The 23,928-nt window shown below is 42.9% G+C and overlaps 1 protein-coding gene across 1 annotated transcript in view; it reads left to right on the top strand.

Annotated features, from left to right (window-relative positions):
- LOC308285403 (PEX5-related protein-like) overlaps positions 1 to 14,828 on the top strand; it is a gene marked incomplete at its 3' end in the record, with an annotated part of 34,908 nt that extends 20,080 nt beyond the window's left edge. The window contains exons 8-13 of the mRNA XM_080726146.1: positions 7,746 to 7,889; positions 8,905 to 8,975; positions 9,830 to 10,052; positions 11,895 to 12,053; positions 13,541 to 13,698; positions 14,630 to 14,828. Of these exons, the coding sequence (XP_080582272.1) occupies positions 7,746 to 7,889; positions 8,905 to 8,975; positions 9,830 to 10,052; positions 11,895 to 12,053; positions 13,541 to 13,698; positions 14,630 to 14,828 (954 nt within the window). The remainder of the gene's footprint in view (positions 1 to 7,745; positions 7,890 to 8,904; positions 8,976 to 9,829; positions 10,053 to 11,894; positions 12,054 to 13,540; positions 13,699 to 14,629) is intronic.
- Positions 14,829 to 23,928: the final 9,100 nt, after the last annotated feature.

Consider the following 23,928-nt stretch of genomic DNA (forward strand, 5'->3'; position numbering starts at 1 on the left):
GGTTCCCTTGTCACTGTGACATCACAGGTGATATCACAGGTGACAGGTCACCAATGTAAAAGTCGGTGCAGCAACAGCTTTGCTTTTAAAAAAAACTATGTAAAAGTCCATATATGGGTATTCCTTTTATGCCCATATATGAAGATCCCTGATGTCATTGATATATATCACTGGCCAGATGGCAAAGGCATGGCCCATATATGTGTGGCTGGTTCAGATAGGGATCTCCATGTATGGGCATAAAATATATTGTACGTATAATATGGATACATATCTATCTATAAATGCGACAAATCTCTGTCTGTTTGTTTGTTTGTTTGTTTGTTTGTTTGTAATCCGCGTATCTCGAGAACCGTTCGTCCCACCGGCTTCAGATTCGGCACGCGCGTTCCCCGCTGCGGCGCGGAGTGCAGTGCCGGGCCTCGGCCCGACTCGGCATGCGGTTTTCCCGAAGCGGCGCGAAACGTTCGGAATCTCCTTACGCGGAGCTGATTGTTAACATCAGGCTGTTCCTGAGGAAATCGGCACAATCGCTGACTCATTGTGACATCACTTCATAAAAGGCTCTGACATCACGTACGCCAGGAGTCAACAAAAAAATCTCTGTGAATGTGTATGTATGTATGTGAATCTCGAGAACCGTTCTTCCCACCGGCACGCGCGTTCTCCAGATATGGGCATAAAATGAATCCCCGAATGCGGAGCTGATGTCTGACATCAGAGTTTTCCGCAACCGGTACTGTGTGTGCAGAGATCTCCATATATTGGGGTTTGCATTAAAGGGTGGGGACAAAGGCTAACAGAAGGCAAACAGATGGTCAAAACGGGTCCTATGACAACATGACAACAGGTATATTGGGGTTTGCATTAAAGGGTGGGGACAAAGGCTAACAGAAGGCAAACAGATGGTCAAAACGGGTCCTATGACAACAGGTATATTGGGGTTTGCATTAAAGGGTGGGGACAAAGGCTAACAGATGGTCAAAACGGGTCCTATGACAACAGGTATATTGGGGTTTGCATTAAAGGGTGGGGCAGGCATAAAATGGACGCAAATAGACAGATATCTCCATATATGGGCATATGGGCATAAAATGGACCCAGAACTATATCTGCAGTGATCTCCATATATGGACATAATATGGGCATATGGGCATAAAATGGACCCAGAACTATATCTGCAGTGATCTCCATATATGGACATAAAATGGACGCCGACAGACAGACAGATACAGATATCTCCATATTGTTAACATCAGGCTGTTCCTGAGGAAATCGGCACAATCGCTGACTCATTGTGACATCACTTCATAAAAGGCTCTGACATCACGTACGCCAGGAGTCAACAAAAAATCTCTGTGAATGTGTATGTATGTATGTGAATCTCGAGAACCGTTCTTCCCACCGGCACGCGCGTTCTCCAGATATGGGCATAAAATGAATCCCCGAATGCAGAGCTGATGTCTGACATCAGAGTTTTCCGCAACCGGTACTGTGTGTGCAGAGATCTCCATATATTGGGGTTTGCATTAAAGGGTGGGGACAAAGGCTAACAGAAGGCAAACAGATGGTCAAAACGGGTCCTATGACAACATGACAACAGGTATATTGGGGTTTGCATTAAAGGGTGGGGACAAAGGCTAACAGAAGGCAAACAGATGGTCAAAACGGGTCCTATGACAACAGGTATATTGGGGTTTGCATTAAAGGGTGGGGACAAAGGCTAACAGATGGTCAAAACGGGTCCTATGACAACAGGTATATTGGGGTTTGCATTAAAGGGTGGGGCAGGCATAAAATGGACGCAAATAGACAGATATCTCCATATATGGGCATATGGGCATAAAATGGACCCAGAACTATATCTGCAGTGATCTCCATATATGGACATAATATGGGCATATGGGCATAAAATGGACCCAGAACTATATCTGCAGTGATCTCCATATATGGACATAAAATGGACGCCGACAGACAGACAGATACAGATATCTCCATATATGGGCATAAATGGACACAGGCAAACAGATGGTCAAAACAGGTCCTATGACAACAGGTATAATGGGGTTTGCATTAAAGGGCGGGGCATTCATTCTCTATTTACATCGTTCCCGAGTTGGCCAGGTCGCCGACTAGACGCTGGGCCGCCCGAAGGGCGGCCCAGCTTCTAGTTATTAATAATAAATGATCAAATTAAATAAAAAGTCCATATATGGTCATTCCCAGAAACAAAAATCCCTTTTATGCCCATATATGGAGATTCCTGATGTCATCAATCCCAGGCCCTAACTGGCCCAAGAGCCTGCTTTACATTGATTTACATTGTTGAATATCATGCAGGGGTCTCCATAAATGGGTATCTGGTCCGATACACATCTCAACCCAAATGGCCTAGAATTGGCGCGACCTCGCCCTTTTATCTCCATATACAGTACATGGATCTCCTAAGAGAAATAAAGTTAAAATATGGAGATAGCAGGTTCCTGCCCGACAACAACATACAGTACACAGTAACATAAAACAATGCACTGTCAGATCAATGTCTCTCTCGTCACTCGTGCTCCAACGATACATTATTCATCCGCCCATACTGTCTGCAAGGCTGTGCTGACGCCTGTAGGATCTATAGGCTGCTTCTCTGTCTGTGTCTCTGGAGGGAGAAGAGGTGTAATTTAATCCAGTTTAAATGGTTCTAAAAGGGGCTATAAACCCACCACCCCCCATTCCCACCCCACCCGTCTCTCTGACTGCAGTGCTACGTGCCGGGGAATGTTGGACGTAATGGAGAATATATTCCTCATAACTCTGACAAGCACTCTGTCAGCCTATACTGGCCAGTGGTGTTACTTGTGTAAAAGTGCAAAAAGGTATTAGCATCAAAATGTACTTAAAGGAGTAGTTCACCCCCAAAATGACTTTTTTTCTATTGATTACTCATGCCATGGAGAGTAGAGTTCAATAATATTTCTTGGTTTTTTGTCACATTCCTAAGACAAAAATTTGATTTGAGTAAATTTACCCCCATTGGTTCCGGATGGGGACCCGTTTCGAAAAGGGTCCCCATCCGGAACGAATGGGGTAAATTTATTGTTATCACATTTTTGTCTTAGGAATGCGACAAAAAACGAAAAATATTATTGAACTCTACTCTCCATGGCATGAGTAAAAAAAGTAATTTTTGGGGGTGAACTACTCCTTTAAAGTACCAAAAGTAAAAGTACCCAGTGCGCAGAATGCGTAGAATGTGTACAAACATTTTTTGAAAATAGCAGATCTACTGTAGGCCTACAAGCTCACAATGCGATCATTGTGAGCTTGTAGATCAGCTATTTTCAAATGGCCAGTTTTGTAATAATAATCAAAATCTACAAAGTAACTTGTAAAGTTTTCAAATAATTGTAGTATAATATTTGTCTCTGAGTACTGAAAGTTGGAAGTAATCCAGTACATCAAAATTGTATTTAAGTAAGGTACTTGAGTAAATGCACCTAGTTACTTTACAACACTGTGGAGACGATATTTTTCATAACTCTGAAATGCACTCTTGTCAGCCGACTGGCACAATGTGGAAGTTTATGTCTTGTGTGTGTCTTATATCAGTAGGGACAATAGAACAGAAATACAGTCGTGGCACTGGCCGAAATCTTGCATCTCTGTATTTCATGTTTTTACGATCTTCTTTCGTAAATTATTGCCCTGTACTTTGTTGTATGAGTTGCACATAGAAGCATCGAAGATAGCAAATCGGCAGTGCAAAAACTTTAAACAGTTTGGACAAAACTTTGAAGAGTATTTTGAAATACTCGCTTCTAATGACATGACCAAAATACTATAGGGGCTCCGGGTTAAAAAATATGTGGTCTCGGGGCGGCAGTGGCTCAGGGGTAGAGTGGAGGGTTTAGAACACAGAGTGTTCCCGAATCTTTCCCAGTTCGATCCCGGGCTCCCCCAGAGTTAGTGTTGAAGAGTCCTTGAGCAAGACTCTGAACCCCTAGTTGCTCCCGATGAGCAGGTTGGTGCCTAGCATGGTTTCCGTCGCCATCGGTGTATGATTTTGTGAATGGGTGAATGTAATGCACAATCTCTGTAAAGTGCCTTGGATAAAGCCTCTGTATAAATAACCCTTAACCCTAACCCTTAAATAATGGACCTTGGTATGAAAAGGGTTGAAAACCGCTGCTGTAGTGCGATCAAGCGGGCGTACATTTTTACAAAAACACACAAAAAGTTTAGAATATGGATAATGTCATATAAGAAAGTTGCTTCTGCCCGACAGCAACGATATGAGTGTTCGGCATCATCTCTTGCAGTTGAATGTGTCCCACACTGTGTGCCAGTGTGTTTTAATGTCTACTGTAACCTCTGTGGTTTAGACGCCGCTCGTCCTTGAGGCACGGAGTGAACATATGGCCTCCGTCAGCGCTCCTCAACATAGCGCCGCCACCCCCCCCCCCCCCCCCCCCCCCCCTCTCCACACACACACACACACACACACACACTGACAAATGGAGCTGGGAGTGGGAGTTATGCTGCATCGCATCACATAAAGCACACCGCATTAATCTTAACAATTAAGGCCAACCACCTGGATATGATACAGTATAGCCTATATATACAGTATATATGCTGTATAATGTAATTTTAGTTATTGCTGAATGTGCTTTTATGTAGAGCAGTGATTCTCAGCCTCTTTTAACACATTGCTGTCAGGTATTAATTCATTCATTCATTCATCCGCCACTGCCAGGTTTTTCAGTGCTATTTTCACCGGCATCAGTAACGCACCATGTGGCCAGGATGTAAACAAAAACCACATGGCCAGGCAAGGCAGACTAATCGTGTTTTCTTTCACCGTCGTCTTCTCTTTCACCCGGAAAAGAATATTTGTATGACCAACAAAAATCAAATAAAATCTGGTAAAAGAATCCGAGATAAATGGACTCTTCTCTGATAACATTGAGCCGGACGGAGAGAAAAATGTTGGGATGACGTAATTTCCTGTTCTATTCTGGGATCTGTAGTCCTGGCATCAGTTATGCTTTTCAGCCAATCACCTGCACACAGACATGACGTAGATCTACGTCTTTGGTGGTGAATGTGTTAAAGGACCCCCAGTTTGATGTGAATTAAGCCACAGAACCCAGATTTGATATGATTATTTTATTTCAGAGTTCATTTGAGTGTACAAATTTCATTCGAATATACTCAGGGTAACAGACCTGTAAGCGTCCAGTTGGTTCCTATGCAATCATTTAGCTTTAGGGACCTCTCAAGGAAACACCTCAAGGACCCCCATGGGGGTCCCCGGACCCCACATTAAGAACCTGTGGGCTAGTCTAGAGCAAGGCATGAACACCACTGGCATGCTTTCAGATGATGTGCCGTACACTGAAATCTGAAAATATGTGAAGATGCTTTTATTTGAACGCTGCTAACCTCAAACCGAGAAGCTGAGAAAAAAGCTCTCTCTCTACGTTTGTGAAGTTTTCCCCCACACTTCTGGCAGTCAGGTAATCGGTGTGAACAGGGACGTGCAAAGAATGTTAGAGGGGCAGGGGCTGACATTTCTAAAAGGGCACTTTTGGTGCAAATACAGAAAACAGCCAATCTCCATGCTCACAACATGTCGCAGCGCAACACGTTATGAGCTTGGATATGGACTATTTTTGGTTCGTGATGCCGCACTCAATGAAGTATTATCAAGATTCAAGCCAATGCTGGAGATGCGACTCCTTCAACATAAAATGACAAATTTAAGTTCAGGAGAGTTTGGAAAAGGTCATTCTCATGAATGCAGGTGCTCAATGGAAAGGGGGCCATTTTCATTTATTTTAAACTAGTAAGTGCGACATTCAAGGTCTGGAGAGGGCACTTTTAAAGTAAAAGGGCAGGGGCTCAAACCCCTCTTTGATGTCTATGTGAACAATAGCTAGCCACCCCTAACCTATGGGTGCTGAAACCTGAAGACAAGGTGACACTAGCCAACAGAAACTGCAGACACGCGCGCACGCTCAGGCATGCATGCACATACAGAAAACTGACCTGTTGCTCATTTGCGTGATGTCAAGTCCCTACATGAGGAACCTTTTGCAGGCCGTTTTGTTTTACACCATCATCTGTGCAATAAACACAGAGTGATTACTAGTGAGTAAGTGATTTGTCCTCCAGCAATCCTCAAATCCCCCACAGATAGGCAGCCATTATCATCATCACTCATTCATTCATTACTTTTCCGTGTCCACTTTAATCCCATTTAGGCATGCAAGGCGCCAGACCGCACAGTATCCCAGCATGCATTTGGGCACGAGGCAGGTTACCTTGGACGCTCGATGAGCCCATCATCACAGATAAACTTCCAAACATTTACGCTCTCCGATCCATCTGAGTCTGATTTGAATTGCCAGGTATGTTTCTTGATTGTACACTAAGCTGAGTAACAATAATGAGTGAGTAATTAGCAGCTATAGAAAAGTTAAATTTATACCAGTAAGACTCTCTAATCAGGAGATAATGGTAGCCAATGAGGAGGGAATATGGGAAATGGGACAGATCCATGTTGATGACATGACTTTAGAGATACTGTGTACCGCTTTGCGTGATTTTAGGGCATCATCTGTAGGAGCAGTGTCCAAAAATATGTCTTTTGCAAGAATCGGCCTCATGGTGAAGAGGGCCATTGGAGAAATGAGGGGAGGAGGTTGTGGCTTGGCAGCCAAGGAGTGTGTGCAAAATCTGGCATGGATCGGGGCAACGGTGGCGGAGATATGAGTAGGGCAAAAGTGTGACGTGACGTGTGATGGACAGACTGACTGACAGACTGACAGCCGGTGGAGGTTTTGATAGTAACTGCGACCTGACGGTCACAACAACTATTGACTCAAATATTATAAGAGTTATACAAGATAGAAAGATAAGCAGAAGGAGTAATGCCAGGGACCGTCAGTAGGGGCTGGGCAGTGGTCTTTTTTTGTGAGCCTCACCGCCACAGGTAAGAAAGTGTTGACATGAGCATGGGGTCTTGACTCTTGATATACAGTGTGTCTCAGTTAGATTTTGGAAAAGCCAGTGTCACTGGCGTGTGAGTCAGCAGTAATCATCCCTGCTCGCTTCTCTGTGCTGGAGTGGTGACTGGTGAGGTGCTGGATGGATCTGGCCGAAAGATGCTAATAAAGCCACACATGCTGCTGCTACCTGTCTGTTAAGAAATCAGTGATAGACTTTCATGGGAAGTAAGGCAACACTCATCTGGGTGAGCTCGTTTGGAGCAAGTTCTGGACGATGGTTTTAAATGCAGACATTAAGTCCTATGCCAGGATTCTGGCATAGGAGCTGGACGGGAGGTCTGCTTGGTGGAGAATGTAGTGCCGGCCCATGTTGACTTTGTCATCTACAGCAGTGGTTCTCAAACTTGTCAAAGACCCCCGAATTGACACATATTAGCCCGCGGACCCCCATTTGAAAAGATACACCATGCCAGGAGACCCCCATAAAAGACTGTGTTTATACTCTGGCTATGGCAGTGATTCTGAACCGTTTCAATTCTCTGGGACCCCATCTTACACTGCAATTTCAGAGTTAATGTAACTCTGAGAGTGTACAAATTATATCTATCTATAATTTAGCCGGGGGACCCCCTGGAATCCCCTCAAGGACCACAGATCTACAGACCCGTTGGCAAGCAAAGTGAAGCTGAACAAGGAGTGGCATTGTATAAACTGTTGTTGTCGTTTGCTCTCTGGTTCCAGGGCTACTACTTCCACAGCAACAACCCGTACAGAGACTGGCCCAACGCCTTCGCAGAGGGCCAGGAGAGAGCCAAGCAGGGGGACCTCAACACCGCCGTGCTGCTGCTGGAGGCTGCTATCCTCCAAGACCCACAGGACTCTGAGGTCAACACTAATGCTACTACTACTATCCAACTAATCTATTTAATAGATCATTTAAAAAAAGAAATTATAATAAACGAGTCGATTTATAATCAATCCCTATTTTGGGCATGTCGAGAAGAAAACCTTTTCAATAGTTTTTATGTTTTGGATCAAAATCAACACTAAAGAATTTACTAGTTATAGGAGCCATGAATTGGTTTATTGCAGTCATGAATGGGTTTATTGTTATAATGTTGTTTATGTTTTGGTTATGTTTGTTGATTATGCAGTATATTTGGTCAATGCAATCACTGGGGTACGTGGATGATTGAGTCACAGGCATAGGGGCGGGCGGACACCTGGCTAGCCACAGAGAGAGAGGGGGGAGTGTGGGAAGCTGAATATTTTTTGTTGACCGCTTTATTCACTCTATTGTTTTGATCTGTGTGATTTTGTTGTGTGATTTTGTTGCTATATGTTTGAGCACCCTTTAATAATTGTTGTGGGCTCGCCTGAAAGGTGAGAACACTATGTTATCTTCATTATTTATTTGTTGTGGGCTCGCCTGAAAGGTGAGAACACTATGTTATCTTCATTATTTATTTATCAAGTTCCACCACGACAGCACAAAGGCAGGGCCCTTAGCCAATGAGGTGCAATTGAGGTGCGGAAAAACATCTGGGAGTGGTGTTAGCTGGAGTATTGGTTGAGCTTCACATGACAGTTAGCACGCTGCAGAATATAGTCACGAGCGAGCCCACACTGTTTTGTAGGAACAGTATCTCTAGTTATTTATGTTGCTTTAATAAAACCTCTTAAAAGCATCGCTTGGTTCCATCGAATCAATTCCATTGTTTAAGCATGTCAGACAATTCACATGTCCCATCTCATCGCCTCTCAGACACTTATTTGTGTTTGGTCTCTTGCAGTCCCATACACTAGTAATGCTGCTAGTACTAGAATGCTACTTACTACTACTACTAATACTGTCTACGTTTAAACGGTTTCTCTTGTATGTCATTGTGTTGTGTGGTAGGCGTGGCAGGTGCTGGGCATGACGCAGGCTGAGAATGAGAATGAGCAGGCTGCCATCGTATCACTACAGAGGTAAGATGTTAACAGCAGCTCCTCTGCAGGAAACGGCTATCGCACCCAGCTGTTAATGCGCTGCTGTAGTGTTGGAGTGGAAAACGCTCAGATTGTGTCTCAGTTCCATACCGGTTCTAACCATGTTTTGTATGTAGCGTGTTCAAGGTGGAACAATGATAAACACTGACATTAAAATTGCTGTATAAACCTATTATTTGCCACCCCCCATTTCTTACTGAAATTACTCCTCTGACGCGTTGTCATTATCCAGAGTAGTGAGAGTTGTCTAAGCTGGTGCTCATCAGTCAGAGAGGATTTGATTGGTTTGAGTTTAGTGAACTGGAAAGTGATTGGCTGTCATTCTGGAGGACAGCATCAATTATCCTCTCAAAGACCAGAGTTCCCCAGGGCTCTATATGCACTACTAGCCCCTCTCCTGTTTTCCAGCCCGATGCTAAATATCTTTGTGGAAAATAGCAGATGCACAACAACAAGCTCACGTGTCGTTGCGACCCGACATGAGCTTGTAATTATGCTATTTCTGTTGAATGTTTTGCCCACGATAGTTGATAGTTAAAAGTCTATTTACTTCTGTATATCGACACTGTCGGGCGGAAACCTCGTATCTCCAAGTTTCAAATGTGTGCATTTTTTCGCAAAGTAAAGCACTGCTTCATCATACAAGGCCATCGCACAAAAGTACACGCGAGGCGTTGTGTGCTTGTAGTTTAAGTCATGTGTGCTTGTAGTTTAAGTCATTTTAAAAATCATAAATACAAAACAAACGGTTTTGGACATACCAGGTTTCCACCCGACAACTACGATATATTTGTTGAAATCCATGATTGCCCACCACTACCCCCTACTGGCAGGTGTCTGGATCTGCACCCCAACAACCTGGGGGCGCTCATGGCGCTGGCGGTCAGCTTCACCAACGGCGGCATGGAGCAGGAGGCGTGCGAGGCGCTGCACCGCTGGATCAGCCACAACGCGCGCTACAAGCACCTGCTGCTGGACAGCTGCAGCCCGCTGCAGGGGTCCCCCGCCACGCCCCGCAGGGGCCCCTCCACCCCCACCACCCTGACGCCCCCCCTCAGCCACACCCCCACCCGCACGCCCACCCCGCCCATCCATCACACCTTGTACAGGTAGTTTTGTTTAAATAATATTCATATTTGTTTCTGTTTAGGCTACTTGATTCATATTCCAGTAAAAGCACAGACAAGAATATTTGATTAGTAGGTAAAGAATATATAAATATAGGAAGAGAGAGCGAGTGTATGCGTGCAACCGTCTGTGTGTGTGGTGGAATATTACTCCTTCCTTTGCTGTATAAACGTATAGCCTCGTAAACGGAAATGCTTTCCTCTTCCGGAAAGCATTTCATTTGTTTCTGGATTACAGAAGTTGGTCGTTTACTAGGCTAATAAACGTATCCGGGAAAGTTTAGATTTACTTATGACAACGGCAAGACGTTAATACACATTACTACATAAATTACTACATTTAAAAAAAAACTTCATCACACAAGAGTGTTGCATAATTATGGTGAACGCTCGCTCGCTATTTTCACTACTTTAAAATGTTTTTAAAAAACGGGTTTGGACATTTCACCTGACGAAATGGTGGCTCTCAACAGCCTGTGGACAGTGGCAGGAACAGTGTGATGGATGCATCTTGCTGGTAGTAAGATACTAACATCCAGAAAATATCACACAAATATCACACACCTACCTAACACATACTGTAAGTATCAATGTGAGAAGCTCACAGTGGGCAGGTTGAGGCACGGCTGTTCTTAAATTTTCATGTCACATTTTACAACATTGATCAGCCCCAATATGACTGAGGTTCTGACACATAAGAGCTTAACACCAGTGAAAAAAAAACATACACCAAACATCCAAATCACATTGATAAATCTCTGTTTTTTAACGTAAGAATTGGAACTGATGGGCCAACTTCAGTGGCCAGTGCCAACGCTTACTGGAACTGTGTAAAGAGGTCTGCGTATATTTTCATTTCGGATGCACGGTTCGACTCTTATCAAAACTGCCGTTTTGGAGAATGTCGGCTACCTATAATTAAAGATGTGACAGTCGGTATGTGTGCAGGCACGTGTTTGTTCAGTGCATTTGTTAGATTGATCGCCAGACAAAAAAAAGGTTGAGAACCACTGGTTTAGTTGTTCAGACAGAACACCATTGTAAAACATGGAGAGAGGAGTACAATAGCTCAGATAACACAGAGCCCTGTGAATATATTATACACACACACGTGCGCGCGCACACACGCATGCACTCACAATGATCCATTCAGCGCGGTATCTCCCCCAGGTCAGGCTCTACCGCTTGTAGAGTCTGTACTTAAATGAACAATGAGCATTTAACTTCAGACCTTAAACTTGCTGACACGCAGAGTGAATTCATGGCTTCAGAGCCTGTGTATGCGCGCGTGTGTGTGTGTGTGCTGTGCACGCATATATACAGGTACACAGATAGACAGAGCTGCTACCACATTTTAAATCTTTTTAAGGCTTTCTTTGTATACTATATACATTTGAGAAAAAAAATGCAGCTATTTGTCCCAAAGTGACATGCACAAGATTGCTGCTATTTGTTTCAAAGTGTGCAGTAGCTGTACAGTATATAACAACACAATGTGAAATACCGTGGCTCTGTTTACACAATGCTGTATCCCCGTACCCCCATTTTCAACCGTTGTTATTTTATTTTGACACTTGCTTTGGCAATATAAACGTATGTTTTGTCATGCCAATAAAGTGTGTGTGTGTGTGTGTGTGTGCACACGCATGTGTGTGTGTACTGTGCGTGTGTGGGTGCGTGTGTGTGTGTGTGTGTGTGTGTGTGTGTGTGTGTGCGTGCGTGCGTGCGTGTGCGTGTGTGTACTGTGTGTCTATGTGTCTCCAGTACTCAGCTGCTGGAGGTGAGGAACCTGTTCCAGGAAGCAGCGCTGTTGAACCCGGACGGTGTGGACCCTGACCTCCAGACGGGCCTGGGGGTCCTGTTCAACCTGAGTTCAGAGTGGGACAAGGCTGTGGACGCCTTCACCGCAGCGCTATCCGTCAGACCACAGGTTACACACATTCACGCTCACATATTCACATACTCGCATGCACACACATTTTTAGAACGGGTACACATTATAGTGTATTATTGTTTTATGCTTTAACTATTGAAAAATAGCAGATATACAAGCTCACAGCGCGGCACCGAGTGCCGCGCTGCGAGCTTGTAGATCTGCTTTTTTTGAAAAAATCGTGAAAATTAAAATTTTGACCCGATTCTGTAAGTGTCTTTTGAATCCTTCTAAGATTAAAAAAAAAAAAACCTGTGTTTCTGTGTCAGCAATCTGGCTAGCCATCGTCAAAGAAAAGGTCCTTTTCACTTAAATGGAGCTCAGTTAGTCTGTTCCTGAGAGACTACTATGTCAGTGGTTCTCAAACCTTTTCATGTGAAGGACCCCCAAAATTATATTTATTTGACCACGGACCCCCATCTCAAAATATCTAGTTCCAGGTATCTAGTTTCACTGCAGCGCTGTCCGTCAGACCACAGGTAACACACGCACACACGCGTTCAAGCACACACCTGCACGCACGCGCGCACACGTGCACAACAGCAGGTAACAGACATCTAAATGCTGTCATACTGTATACAATATGACCAAACAATTTTGAAACTACAGCCCATAAGTATGTTTTTTATTTTTATGAACACATCTACGGAACATTTGAGACCGAATGCAGCAACTATGTCATTGAAAATGTTTGTACTTTTTTGTTTTCTCATTTAAAAAAATTATTGTTCTTCTTTTTTTTGTACCTGTTAAAGATTATACAATATGACCAAACAATTTAGAAACTATAAAATTATAAATCTGGCGTCAATGTCAATCTTCACATTCAAAAAGATTATTTTGACTAATCTCGAGTTGGTGTTAATGAAAATGTTGCACAACTTTGAATGTCTTAGTCTCTTGAAAATATCCCTAGACGTTCGTTGAATCTGACATTTATCATTCTGTCTTCTATAACCTCCTGTAGCCTACAGTTGAAACAAGCCCGGAGGCTTTCTTGCGGTGTTTATCCTTTTAGTTGACCTTGTACCAGTCAACTGTACTGTCATGTACCTTTTCCTATGCTTCTAACTTCTGATATTCAATCATTCAATCCTCCAAAACAGCTTGCTGGAGTAGACCTAGACCCAACAACCTAACCAATTCAAAACACTTTGTTTGCTGCAAACAAACTAATCGATTTAATCGACTATGGAACAAAAATAATATATCAATAATTGGATGAAATAATATTTGATACTATTTTGGGCATGTAATCATACACAAAATTAAAAAATAATAATAATCTAAAACATTCATAAATAGTGGAATCAAAGTGGTTGTGAGCTCTTTTCGCTATATCAGCATGACAACCTTGTGGAATTAAGTACAAAATCCTGTTGATTCATTGACAAAAAAAAGGCCTATCTTTAACCTGCCATGATGCCAGTATTTATTACTATATGATATGATTTCCTTCTCAGTATGATTTTCGTTGCCTGCAGGACTACCTGCTGTGGAACCGGCTGGGAGCCACGCTGGCCAACGGCGACCGCAGCCAGGAGGCGGTGGAGGCCTACACCAGAGCCCTGGAGCTTCAGCCCGGCTTCATACGGTCCAGGTACAACCTGGGGATCAGCTGCATCAACCTGGGGGCGCACAGGTAGGCCTACCTGTGAGGTAGCGGTACGAGGCGCTACGAGGCGTTGTGAGCTTGTAGATCTTTGGTGTAGAGGGGGAAAAGAGCGGACTAAGTACAGAGTGAAAGGTCAAGTTCATATCTGAAAACACAAATTATACATGATTTCAAAATACACTGATTATTGTGCTGTCAAAAGATGAAACTATATGGAATCTATTAACAGGTTGTGGGGGTCCCTGCTTCATCTCTCTCTTTGGCCTGAAAATGTTGAAGAGCCCTGTCCTATAACATACTGTATATCTATGTCCGCTGCAGGGAAGCAGCCAGTAACTAACTACTGTATTACAAATCTCTATGTCCTCTACAGAGAAGCAGACAGTAAGTATGTGATAACGTCTTGCGGTCATTATGGCTTATATGGACACGACGGGCTGATAATTCCCCGAGGCGGAGCCGAGGGGAATTATCAGCCTGAAGTGTCCATGTAAGCCATAATGACCGCACAGCAAGATGTTATAGCACTTATTACCCGGCTAATAAATAAAATTAATAATTTGACTGTTTACAGACGGCTGAAAGTGCGTCCCCCCCAGCGCAACACGTCGCCTTGGAAAACAAGGAAGTGCTGATCAAATAGAATCCATTTTCTGTTACTACGTCATCTATTTCTCGCCTCAAATGTTTTTAAAGACATTGTTGAGAGCAACGTTTAGTTGTAAATGTCGCTGTGTGTTTGTTTACATGGCTGCCATGTTGGATACGGCACTAAATCCACGCATTGCTGACTGAATACAGCAGCTGCTCTGAGCTGTTGATGAGCAGCAGTGAATTATAGAGCGGAGTGGTCATTATACGCCTATCACCGCTGATTTCAGCACTTGTCCAATCAGAATCAAGCATTCAACCAAGCCGGGTAATAACTAACTATAACATATCTCTGTGTCTGCTACAGGGAAGCAGCCAGTAACTTCCTGACGGCTCTGAAGCAGCAGAGGCACAACCAGCTGGACAACCAGCACGACATCTCGGTGAACATCTGGGCCGCGCTGCGCATCGCCATCTCCATGATGGACCGGCCCGAGCTCTTTCAGGCCGCCAGCGTCGGAGACCTGGACCTGCTGATGAGAGCCTTCCACCTGGACGACGTGTGACGCCGCCCCCTGGTGGGGGGCAGGTTTGTGGGGGTTTGCCAAGGTGGGGGTCTGTTTGTGGGAACAATGAAACCAGTGACGGAAAGATTGCGGTCGGATGGTTTCGGCGGGAGAATGATGAACGAAGAACACAGGGATGTTTTTTTGGATATCGTCGTCTGAATATATGGAATATATTGCAGGGAAGAATGGAACGATGATGGGAAAGCGTGGAGCCCGGTTGGCTTTTTCAGAATGTTCATCTGGGACACGGCGTGGAATGAACGAAAAATGAACAAAACAACAAGACAGGTGGTGAAAGAGTGGGTTGCCAGCCTGGTTCAGACGGTTGCCAGGTTGGCCTGTTGGATGCTGGGCGGAAATGTTGCTCGGAGTGACATATTATGGGATGCCTTCCAGAAGATGAGCTGCGTGCAAGTGTTGGAGGATTGTGACATGGTGGAATGTGAATGTGACTACGGAACCCTTTAACCAACAATAGCTCTTATCAAATAGTTATTAATAAGGAATTATGAATGCTTTTATGGGGGGGGGGGGGGGGGGGGGGGAGTGTATGTTCAAAACACATGGGGGGGAAAAAAAACCTTCGCCGAATTGATGTAGCATTTCTTTTTTTTTATTGTCCAACTGGACAAACAGGCTTCAACAACCACTTTACTCGCCAAGTAAAATACCGTACAATCTACAGGAATCATACACCTTTTAAACCATTAAACACAAGACTGACAGAGAATGCTAAACATACAGTGGTGGGGAAAAATACTATATTATTACTTTTTACTTAATAAAAGTATCAGTACTGCTGGACTAAAAGTCCGGAATTCAAAATGTAAAAGTACAAAAGCATTTGCATCAAAATGTACTTAAAGTTCCAAGAGTAACCACTGTGCAGAAACCACCTACTGTAAGCCCTATAATATATCGTCAATGTCCGGCAGAAACCTTGTATGTCCAAGTTTCAAATTTGTTCATTTTCTCACAAAGTAAAGCCCTGCTTCACCATATAAGGCCGTTGCACAAACCGTGAGGCGTTGTGTGCTTCTAGATCGTCTGTTTTCACCAGTTTAAATCATTTTAAATGATAAATACAAAACAAACGGTTTTGGACATACAAGGTTTTCACCCAACAACGACGATATACTGTGTTGTACGATCTACAAGCTCACAATGCATCGCGTCATGACGTGTCGGGAGTTTGTAGATCTGTCATTTTCAATATTCTTGAAAGGGATTTGAACATTTCTGAAAAAGCAACTTTAACATTCAAGCCGAGAGTAAAAAAACAACAGTAGCTCTTTTCTTCCTGTTAACATGGAGCAGTTTCTTTGTTGTTCTACATCTGTCCTGCAGGTGTCAGCGTTATACAACGAATGTTGTTTGATTCTTTTCCTTGTAAAAAAGGGAAATCATCTCCTTTTGTTTAGTTTACATCGGCAAGCGGTGAAACATGGCTGGTCTCTAAGCTCTGGTCAAAACCATGTTTGATTGGTTCATATTAATCATTCCCCCTAGTGCATGTGTATGTGCACACACACACACGCACGCACGCACGCACACACGCACGCACGCACGCACGCACGCACGCACGCACGCACGCACGCACACACGCACGCACGCACGCGTTCACAAACGCATTGTACCACGCATGTGTGTGCGCACTCGCGTGCGTGTGAGTGCATGTGTGTGTGCGTGCGGGCGTACAAGATGCTTGTCTCTCCAGCTGAACAGAAGGACCCTAATTGAATGAATAATGGACTCAGTCACATGCAATTAATCACTCAATTAGAAATGACCCAAGGAGCAGTATTAATGCTACAAGTAGTTCATGCACACACACGCACGCACACACGCACACACGTACACACACACACACACACACACACACACACACACACACACACACACACACACACACACACACACACACACACACACACACACACACACACACACACACTATAGACTAGTCTGTCACACATGCTTGTGATACAGTGAATGAAGCAGCTGTTTGTCCATCTGTGTGTGTGTGTGTGTGTGTGTGTGTGTGTGTGTGTGAGTGTGAGTGTGAGTGTGTGTGTGTGTGTGTGTGTGTGTGTGTGTGTGTGTGTGTGTGTGTGTGTGTGTGTGTGTGTGCGTGCGTGCGTGCGTGCGTGCGTGCGCGTGCGTGCGTGCGTGCGCGTGCGTGTGCAATGAGTCATATGTTCTGTTACATTAGAGTATGATAAAGCTTTAATATCCCAGAGGGACAATTTGACATGCAACAGCAGCCATTAATACATACTATACTGCATACTGTATACTGTATGCATTATACACATACATCACACATACACACATAAAACATATTCCTAGTGCACAGTTAGCGGCGTCATTGCCACCAAAGCCATCAGAAGAAGCAACAAGGGAGAAAGAGAAACGGAGAGCACATTTTATCACATCCACAGAATCTCACAGGCCCGCTTTGTTTAAAAAATCACACTCGTGTGAACTGAGCGGTGGGGGGGGGGGGGGGGGGGTGTGTGTGTGTGTGTGTGTGTGTGTGTGTGTGTGTGTGTGTTGCAGTTGATGCACAGGCCAGGCTAGACTCAACAGCACCTCTCTGGTCACCCAGGGTACTCAGGCTACATACACCAGAGGCTACAGACACACAGACAGACACACAGACACACACACACACGCACGGATACACACACGGCCACGCTATGGAGACGGTGTGACCACCGCTCAAAAATCCAGCTGATGGAATAAACAATTTACAATTTACAGTTTAGGCATTTAGCAGACGTTCGTAATCCAGAGCAATTTACAGTAAGCAAGGCCAACACAAGGTAATACATCAAATGTATAGAGACAGTGTAGTGCCTAATCTAGGAACATACTGCAGGTACACCAAGAACCTACAGTATCATCAGTCTAAACATTATAATATTACAAAAAAATAAGAAAAAAAAACTATAACTATTCATGATATATGAAACTATACAAACTGTAGGATGCCAGGTCAAACTAATGAACCCCTGCATCTGTCTAAATAACTTGCTATCTAAATGCATTAGACACCTTGCATAAGACACCTTTGCCATAGCCGTCAAGGCTATAGGGCAAGTGCTACGGGCTGAAGTGGAGTCTGAGGAGGTGAGCCTTCAGATTATGGTGGAGAATTGGAAGTGAGTCAGCAGTTGTAACTGCAATGGGGAGTTTGTTCCGCAGTTCAGGAGCCAGAAGGGAGAAGAGTCAGGGACGTTATCCCGGATGTTTTAGGGAATGTTCTGACAGCTTCCCTGTGTTAGCTGTCTGAGTGATGAGCGATGAGCAGGAGGGGTTGTAGTGTAGGGTTGGATCAGGCTTTGATGATATGGGGGTGCCATACCTTTGCTTTGTAGGCCAACAGCATCAGTGTTTTTGTACAGTAACAACAATGTGTTAGTGTCACCTCTAGGGTGGTAAAACTCCATGAAACTCGCTGCTGGGAGGCCATTAACACGACCTGAGCTTTCCGTGAGGCTCTGACCTGTGTGGCAAAGGTCGTTTAAGTTACACAACTAAGAGAACAATTAAAACCACTTGCCCTATCTAAAGGTATTGTTTATCTTCCAGCATAGAGGAGGAGGGAAGAGAAAGTATGAATGAATGAAGGAAGACTTTATTAGATAAAAGGTACAGTAGAGCTACTCCTGTGAATATCTCTAGAAACCTTCAATTGTAGGCTAGACCGTTTACACCAACTGACAGATTCTCTTTACCACTGGTCCATGACTGTTGCTCACAGTGCAAAATGATGACTATTACAGTTATCTGCACACATACAGACAAAACTAAACCCTGTAGATGATAGTGTACTAGACATTCACTCCAACTCTCTGTTCTGAAAACAGCTATTATATTATCCAACAACCAATCTTATCTCATCTGTTCTCCTGTAGCCATTCACTCTGCTGCACTTCACAAACACTACACAACGCAACACAACACAACAACACAGAAGTTAAAACTATACAGTGCGACACCGACACAGCACAACAATACAACAATAGAACAAAACACAAAACTAAACAACAACACTACACAATACAACGCAACACAAAACTATGCAATAAAACAGAACACTACACAATCACAACACAGTGCAATGCAACACAATGCAATTCAACATTACACCGCAAAACAACATAATGCAATACAATACAACAGAACACAACACAATGCCATTTTTACATTACATTTTTAATTGCTTAATTTCGGATATTATCAAATTAAAATATCAAACATAACCGAAATACATGTACAGTATTTAAGTCTAACCTGGAGCAGGTATAAATCATATCTCCACTGGCCATGGAACTCTACAACCAGAGGGAGGGGAATCAAACCCTGAACCCTGGTACTGTAGTTGTTCATATGGTGGATAATATGTATTTTGGGGGAAGACCTCGATCATCACCTTGAAGTCGTTCTTTTTTCTTTCTCTTTTGTTGCCAACCAACCTGAACATGATTAGTTGCATATTGATGCTATCATTTTCTAATTTTAGAATCATGTGTATACAGTGTGTGAGTTCTGGCACAAAGTTTAAGAACCACCCACCCAGATGTGGATATCTAAAATAGCAAAAATAGTGAATCTACAGGCTCTCAACGCGTCGCCAAGCGACACGTTGAGAGCTTGTAGATCCACTATTTTCGCTGTTTGTTTGGGGGCAAAAAGAGAAAATGTTAGAAAATGTTCACCTACAGTATTCATTCCCAAAATAGGGATGCCACTTTGAAAGTGGTTAATTAATTAAATGGTTGCATTAAACCATAAAACGCTTATGTAAATTGCTTAAATGGCCGTGCATCGATTGCAATGAAATCAGATTAATTTGCAAAAAACAATTCAGAGTTGGGAACAATAAAATGTTAAATGTGAACACTAGGGGGTGGCGGTTGCCAGCCCCTGATGCCCCAAATGATGCCCCTGCACCCACCATCCTGTTGTTCACCCTGATGCTGTATTACCCTATAGCAAAGACTCCAATTCAATTCAATTGAACATCTCTTATGTACAATTTTAGTATGATATTCATAATATGATATTAATTGCACCTTTTAATTTCAAATATTCATCTCTCTTTTTTAATTTATAGTCATTTTAAAACAACTAGAAACCTTGTGACTTCTGCCTTCCTCAGTAGCTACATGATAACAAAATGTACCATATATTGTACGATGAGGTAGGGGTTAAAGATCCTTACAATGCACTTTATCTGGCCTTAAGGCTGTATGATCATCAAATATCATGTGTTATGTTGATATGTTCACATTATGAAGTATATTGGTAGCAAGTGTAACTTGGGTATAATGAGTGTAATGAGTTTGATAGAGGCAGCCCGGCAGTGCTAACAGGTTAGCACCTCTGTGCTAACTCTCATTGGATCCCATTCATGTATTCTCACATTTTAATGACTGACACAAATGTACTAGCCAAGAAATGCATTTCCTTTACTTGTTTTGATTCTCATATTCCGTCATTCTTTATATTCATTCATTGTGCATTCAGAAAATGATGCTGCTGACTCCCAGAACAACGTAGCTATAGGCTAATAGAAGGTGATAAAGTATGTTGAATGCATACTTGTTATTCTCTGGAAGATGTTAATGCACATGTCATTGTCATATTACTGAAGTGTGTTTTATTTTATGGTTGTGGCTCCTGTACTGGAAGGTACCAAATGTCTACACGCTCATCAAACTATATCTTACCTAAACTTAACCGTGTAACCTAATGCCTAACCATTTGTTAAGATTCACCATTCAAAGATTCATGTCTTTTGTGCAGTGAAATGCTGACGTAGCAGACTCTGCAAGACTGAACTAATATTGTCCAACATGGCAACATATACAGTATAATACAAGGTAAATTTCAAAAGTCATATAATACAAGCACTGTAAGGTGCTACTGTACGTTATAATAAGTTATAAAGTGTATAATAGTTACGCAACCTGACAAGAGTCCAAATATAGCATCAATATAGGCTATCATTATAATTTAGAATTTGCAATTGCACATTCAGTGTGTTACCGGTATAGGATCTATCTATTATGCTGCAGAGAAATATACATATACCGGTACATGTATGTATGAATAAATTAACAACCAAAGATATACAGAATATCCATTTATGCAGCAGAAGTATATACATATTTGACATTTTTATGGGGAATTATAGCAATTCTGATAAATGTAAATTAGGTTAATGTAAATTTGAGATATAGAAAAGAGATTTATAAAAGATATTGGCAAAAATAACGTGCTCTGTCGGCGAGCAAGTAATTGCAGGTTAAAGACGGCTGAGTCCCTTGTTCAGAGCTCTGATAGTTTGAGGGGGGGAAAGAAAACCTTCGGTGCCATGCTTTGGCCTGACCGCAGGCAGGCCAAAGCAATTCCTTCATGATCCACCTTCTGGAATACAAGTCCTACAGGGAGGGGAGTGGAGGCCTCATGGTACGCTTGGCTGACCGCTACAACCTCCGCAGGACTCACTGGTCCCGAGAGGAGCTACCTATTTTTAACGTTATACATAAGCTTTAACTATCTGTAACCTAATGCCTGAAACACCTTGAAGCTAAACTTAACCATCTCTGAGACAATGCCTAAACTTTACCAATTTTAACCTTATACATAAATGTAAACCATGTGTAACCTAAGGTCTAAATGGATTAAAGTATTAAGCGCATAGCTAGCTTACTTACTGTAACCTCTCTACTGTAAAAAGATTTTAAATTATACATTCACTTAGTTTGGCACCGCTTAATGGCTCAGGCTGTTCTTGCAATGCATCATGGGTTTGTTACTACCAGTTCAGGAGCCACAATCTTCCTTTGTTGTGAAAGTTAGCGATTGATCTGGATATTGTAACTTTGAGTTCATGCTTTGTTTTTTCACTTTCTTGTTCTAAACATTGTCCATTAACATTTCTCACTACAGGTACAGTATATATCACTATGTCATGTCTCTAATGGCTTTCATCAATGTTCTTTTTATATTTCAGGGAAACAGCTTCTAAAGGCCAATAGACTAAGATGTATTCATATCTTCGTTATAACAGATGTAGGCTATCAAGCATTACATTGGTAGCACACTGATTAGGAGTAAGTCATGACATCTCCCGTGTATCATGATGCCCATACATTTCACCATGTTAAACATGTAACCGTAACTCATAAGGAACCATGCATTACATAACGTTGTGCTCTGCCCTCCAAGAGGTAAAGAGAAGGAACCGCTTTGTGTGTGTTTTAAGTCCACAGGCCATGACAAGGGTTTTATGAACGCATATCAGCAAACAGTACAGTACATCCATAAAGGTTATTAAGTGATATACAGTCTATCTACTTCTGTACCAACAACACCTTTGCCAGTGAAGGAGGACACACTTTAAACACACTTCTCTCAGGTAGTTTCTTCTCTGTGGCTTGGTAGAGAAGTGTAGTCAGTCACATACTGTGCAATATCATAACTATATTATAGTAAAGCCAGAGCGCTACGTCCCTGTTTTCCACATTATCTTCCCCTTCTCAGGTATTTGCTGTTCTTTGGCTTGCAGGGCAGCGATATCGGTCTGGTGTATGAATATTATTAAATTATATCCTGCCCAATCCTGTACCACTGACACTAGGATAGTATTATCCTCAGAATTACAATAGCATTATGGATTTTCAACGATATCCTGAATATTACAATAACCATAATCACGAATCGGTCAAATCATGAATCAATGTATTGGTCCATTAATTAAGCAGTTACTACTCTATAGCTATAGCTCTATAGCCTGAATTCATCTTCCTGTACTTTGCAGTATGTTTTGCATGTAAACATACTGTAGTGAGCGATCCCATCCGGAACATGTATGTAACTGTTAACACGACCACCAAACCTTACAATGTACAGATGATCTTTATTTATGTAAGGAATGATTATCGCTGTTTAAAATGCAAACATTAAAATGATATTTTAGCAATTAAAATCAAATGTTTGATGTGTGGTGTTTATGTTTTGGATATTTTTGTTTAACTTACAAATGTAACCTGTATTGTATCTGTAACCTTATTGTAAGGACACACAATAATATGATGATGCTTGCGCACGTGGTTGCATGCATGCTTGCGTGCGGGTGGCCAGCAGGTGGCCAGTTACAGGTATGGGTGCACTGGTCCAACCTTTTCATAACTGAGTAGATTAGAACCACAATGGAAAGTCCCCAAGACTGTTCCTCCTTTCAGCTTTGTCTGATTGTACCATGTGGTTTCATTTACCCAGAAACGAAACCGACACCTCTGTGTGTTTTAGAAAAGGCTGGACAGTGGATAGAAAGACTCACTTTAGGACATTATTCACATATTATTATGTGATGCTCTTGCGGCTGCTCTGTAAAAATGTTCATATCAGATCAATGGTGGAAATTCAGTGGAATGAGTGCACTTTAACCAGCTGTTTATACATTCTTTATTGATGTGTGTGTAAAGTGGACTGGGACGGGCACGTACCTTTTAGGCGAAGCCCGAACTGGCGAAGTGGGGAAATGTCCGATACCGTAGCGATCTGGCGAACGTCTTCTGGACAGGGCGTTTATCGTGCGCTTGCCCAGGCCTTACGGCCTGGGCATAAATATAACGATTGCATTCACCACGGCTTCGTAACTCGCGCGGCGCTCCGCCGGCCGCGCGGCCCTGGCCCGCTCTTCGCGGCCACTCGCGCCTGCGGCGCTCGGGGGCGAAGAGCAGGACCAAGGTCCGCTGGCCTTCGCGCCGCTTGCAGTGTCGTGGACAATCGATTCGCCAGATCGCTACGGTAGGAGACAAATCCCCACTTCGCCAGTTCGGGCTTCGCCAGAACAGGACTTTCCCACTGGGACACGGTAGATCAGTCAGTGGTTCTCAACCTATAGGTCGAGACCCCCATTAGTTTGTTTGTGGGGTTCCCAGTTGAGTGACTTTTAAGACCTTTTTAAAAAAGATTAAGACCAATACTGCATCAAAGGAAATCAACAAACTATTCTATGTATAACTATGCATTGGCCAAATTGTCAATTAGTATAATAATAAAACATTTTGTGAGATTG

This window comes from Nannobrachium achirus, assembly GCF_963921795.1.
Source record: "Nannobrachium achirus genome assembly, chromosome: 5".
In the NCBI taxonomy this organism is placed as follows: Eukaryota; Metazoa; Chordata; class Actinopteri; order Myctophiformes; family Myctophidae; genus Nannobrachium; species Nannobrachium achirus.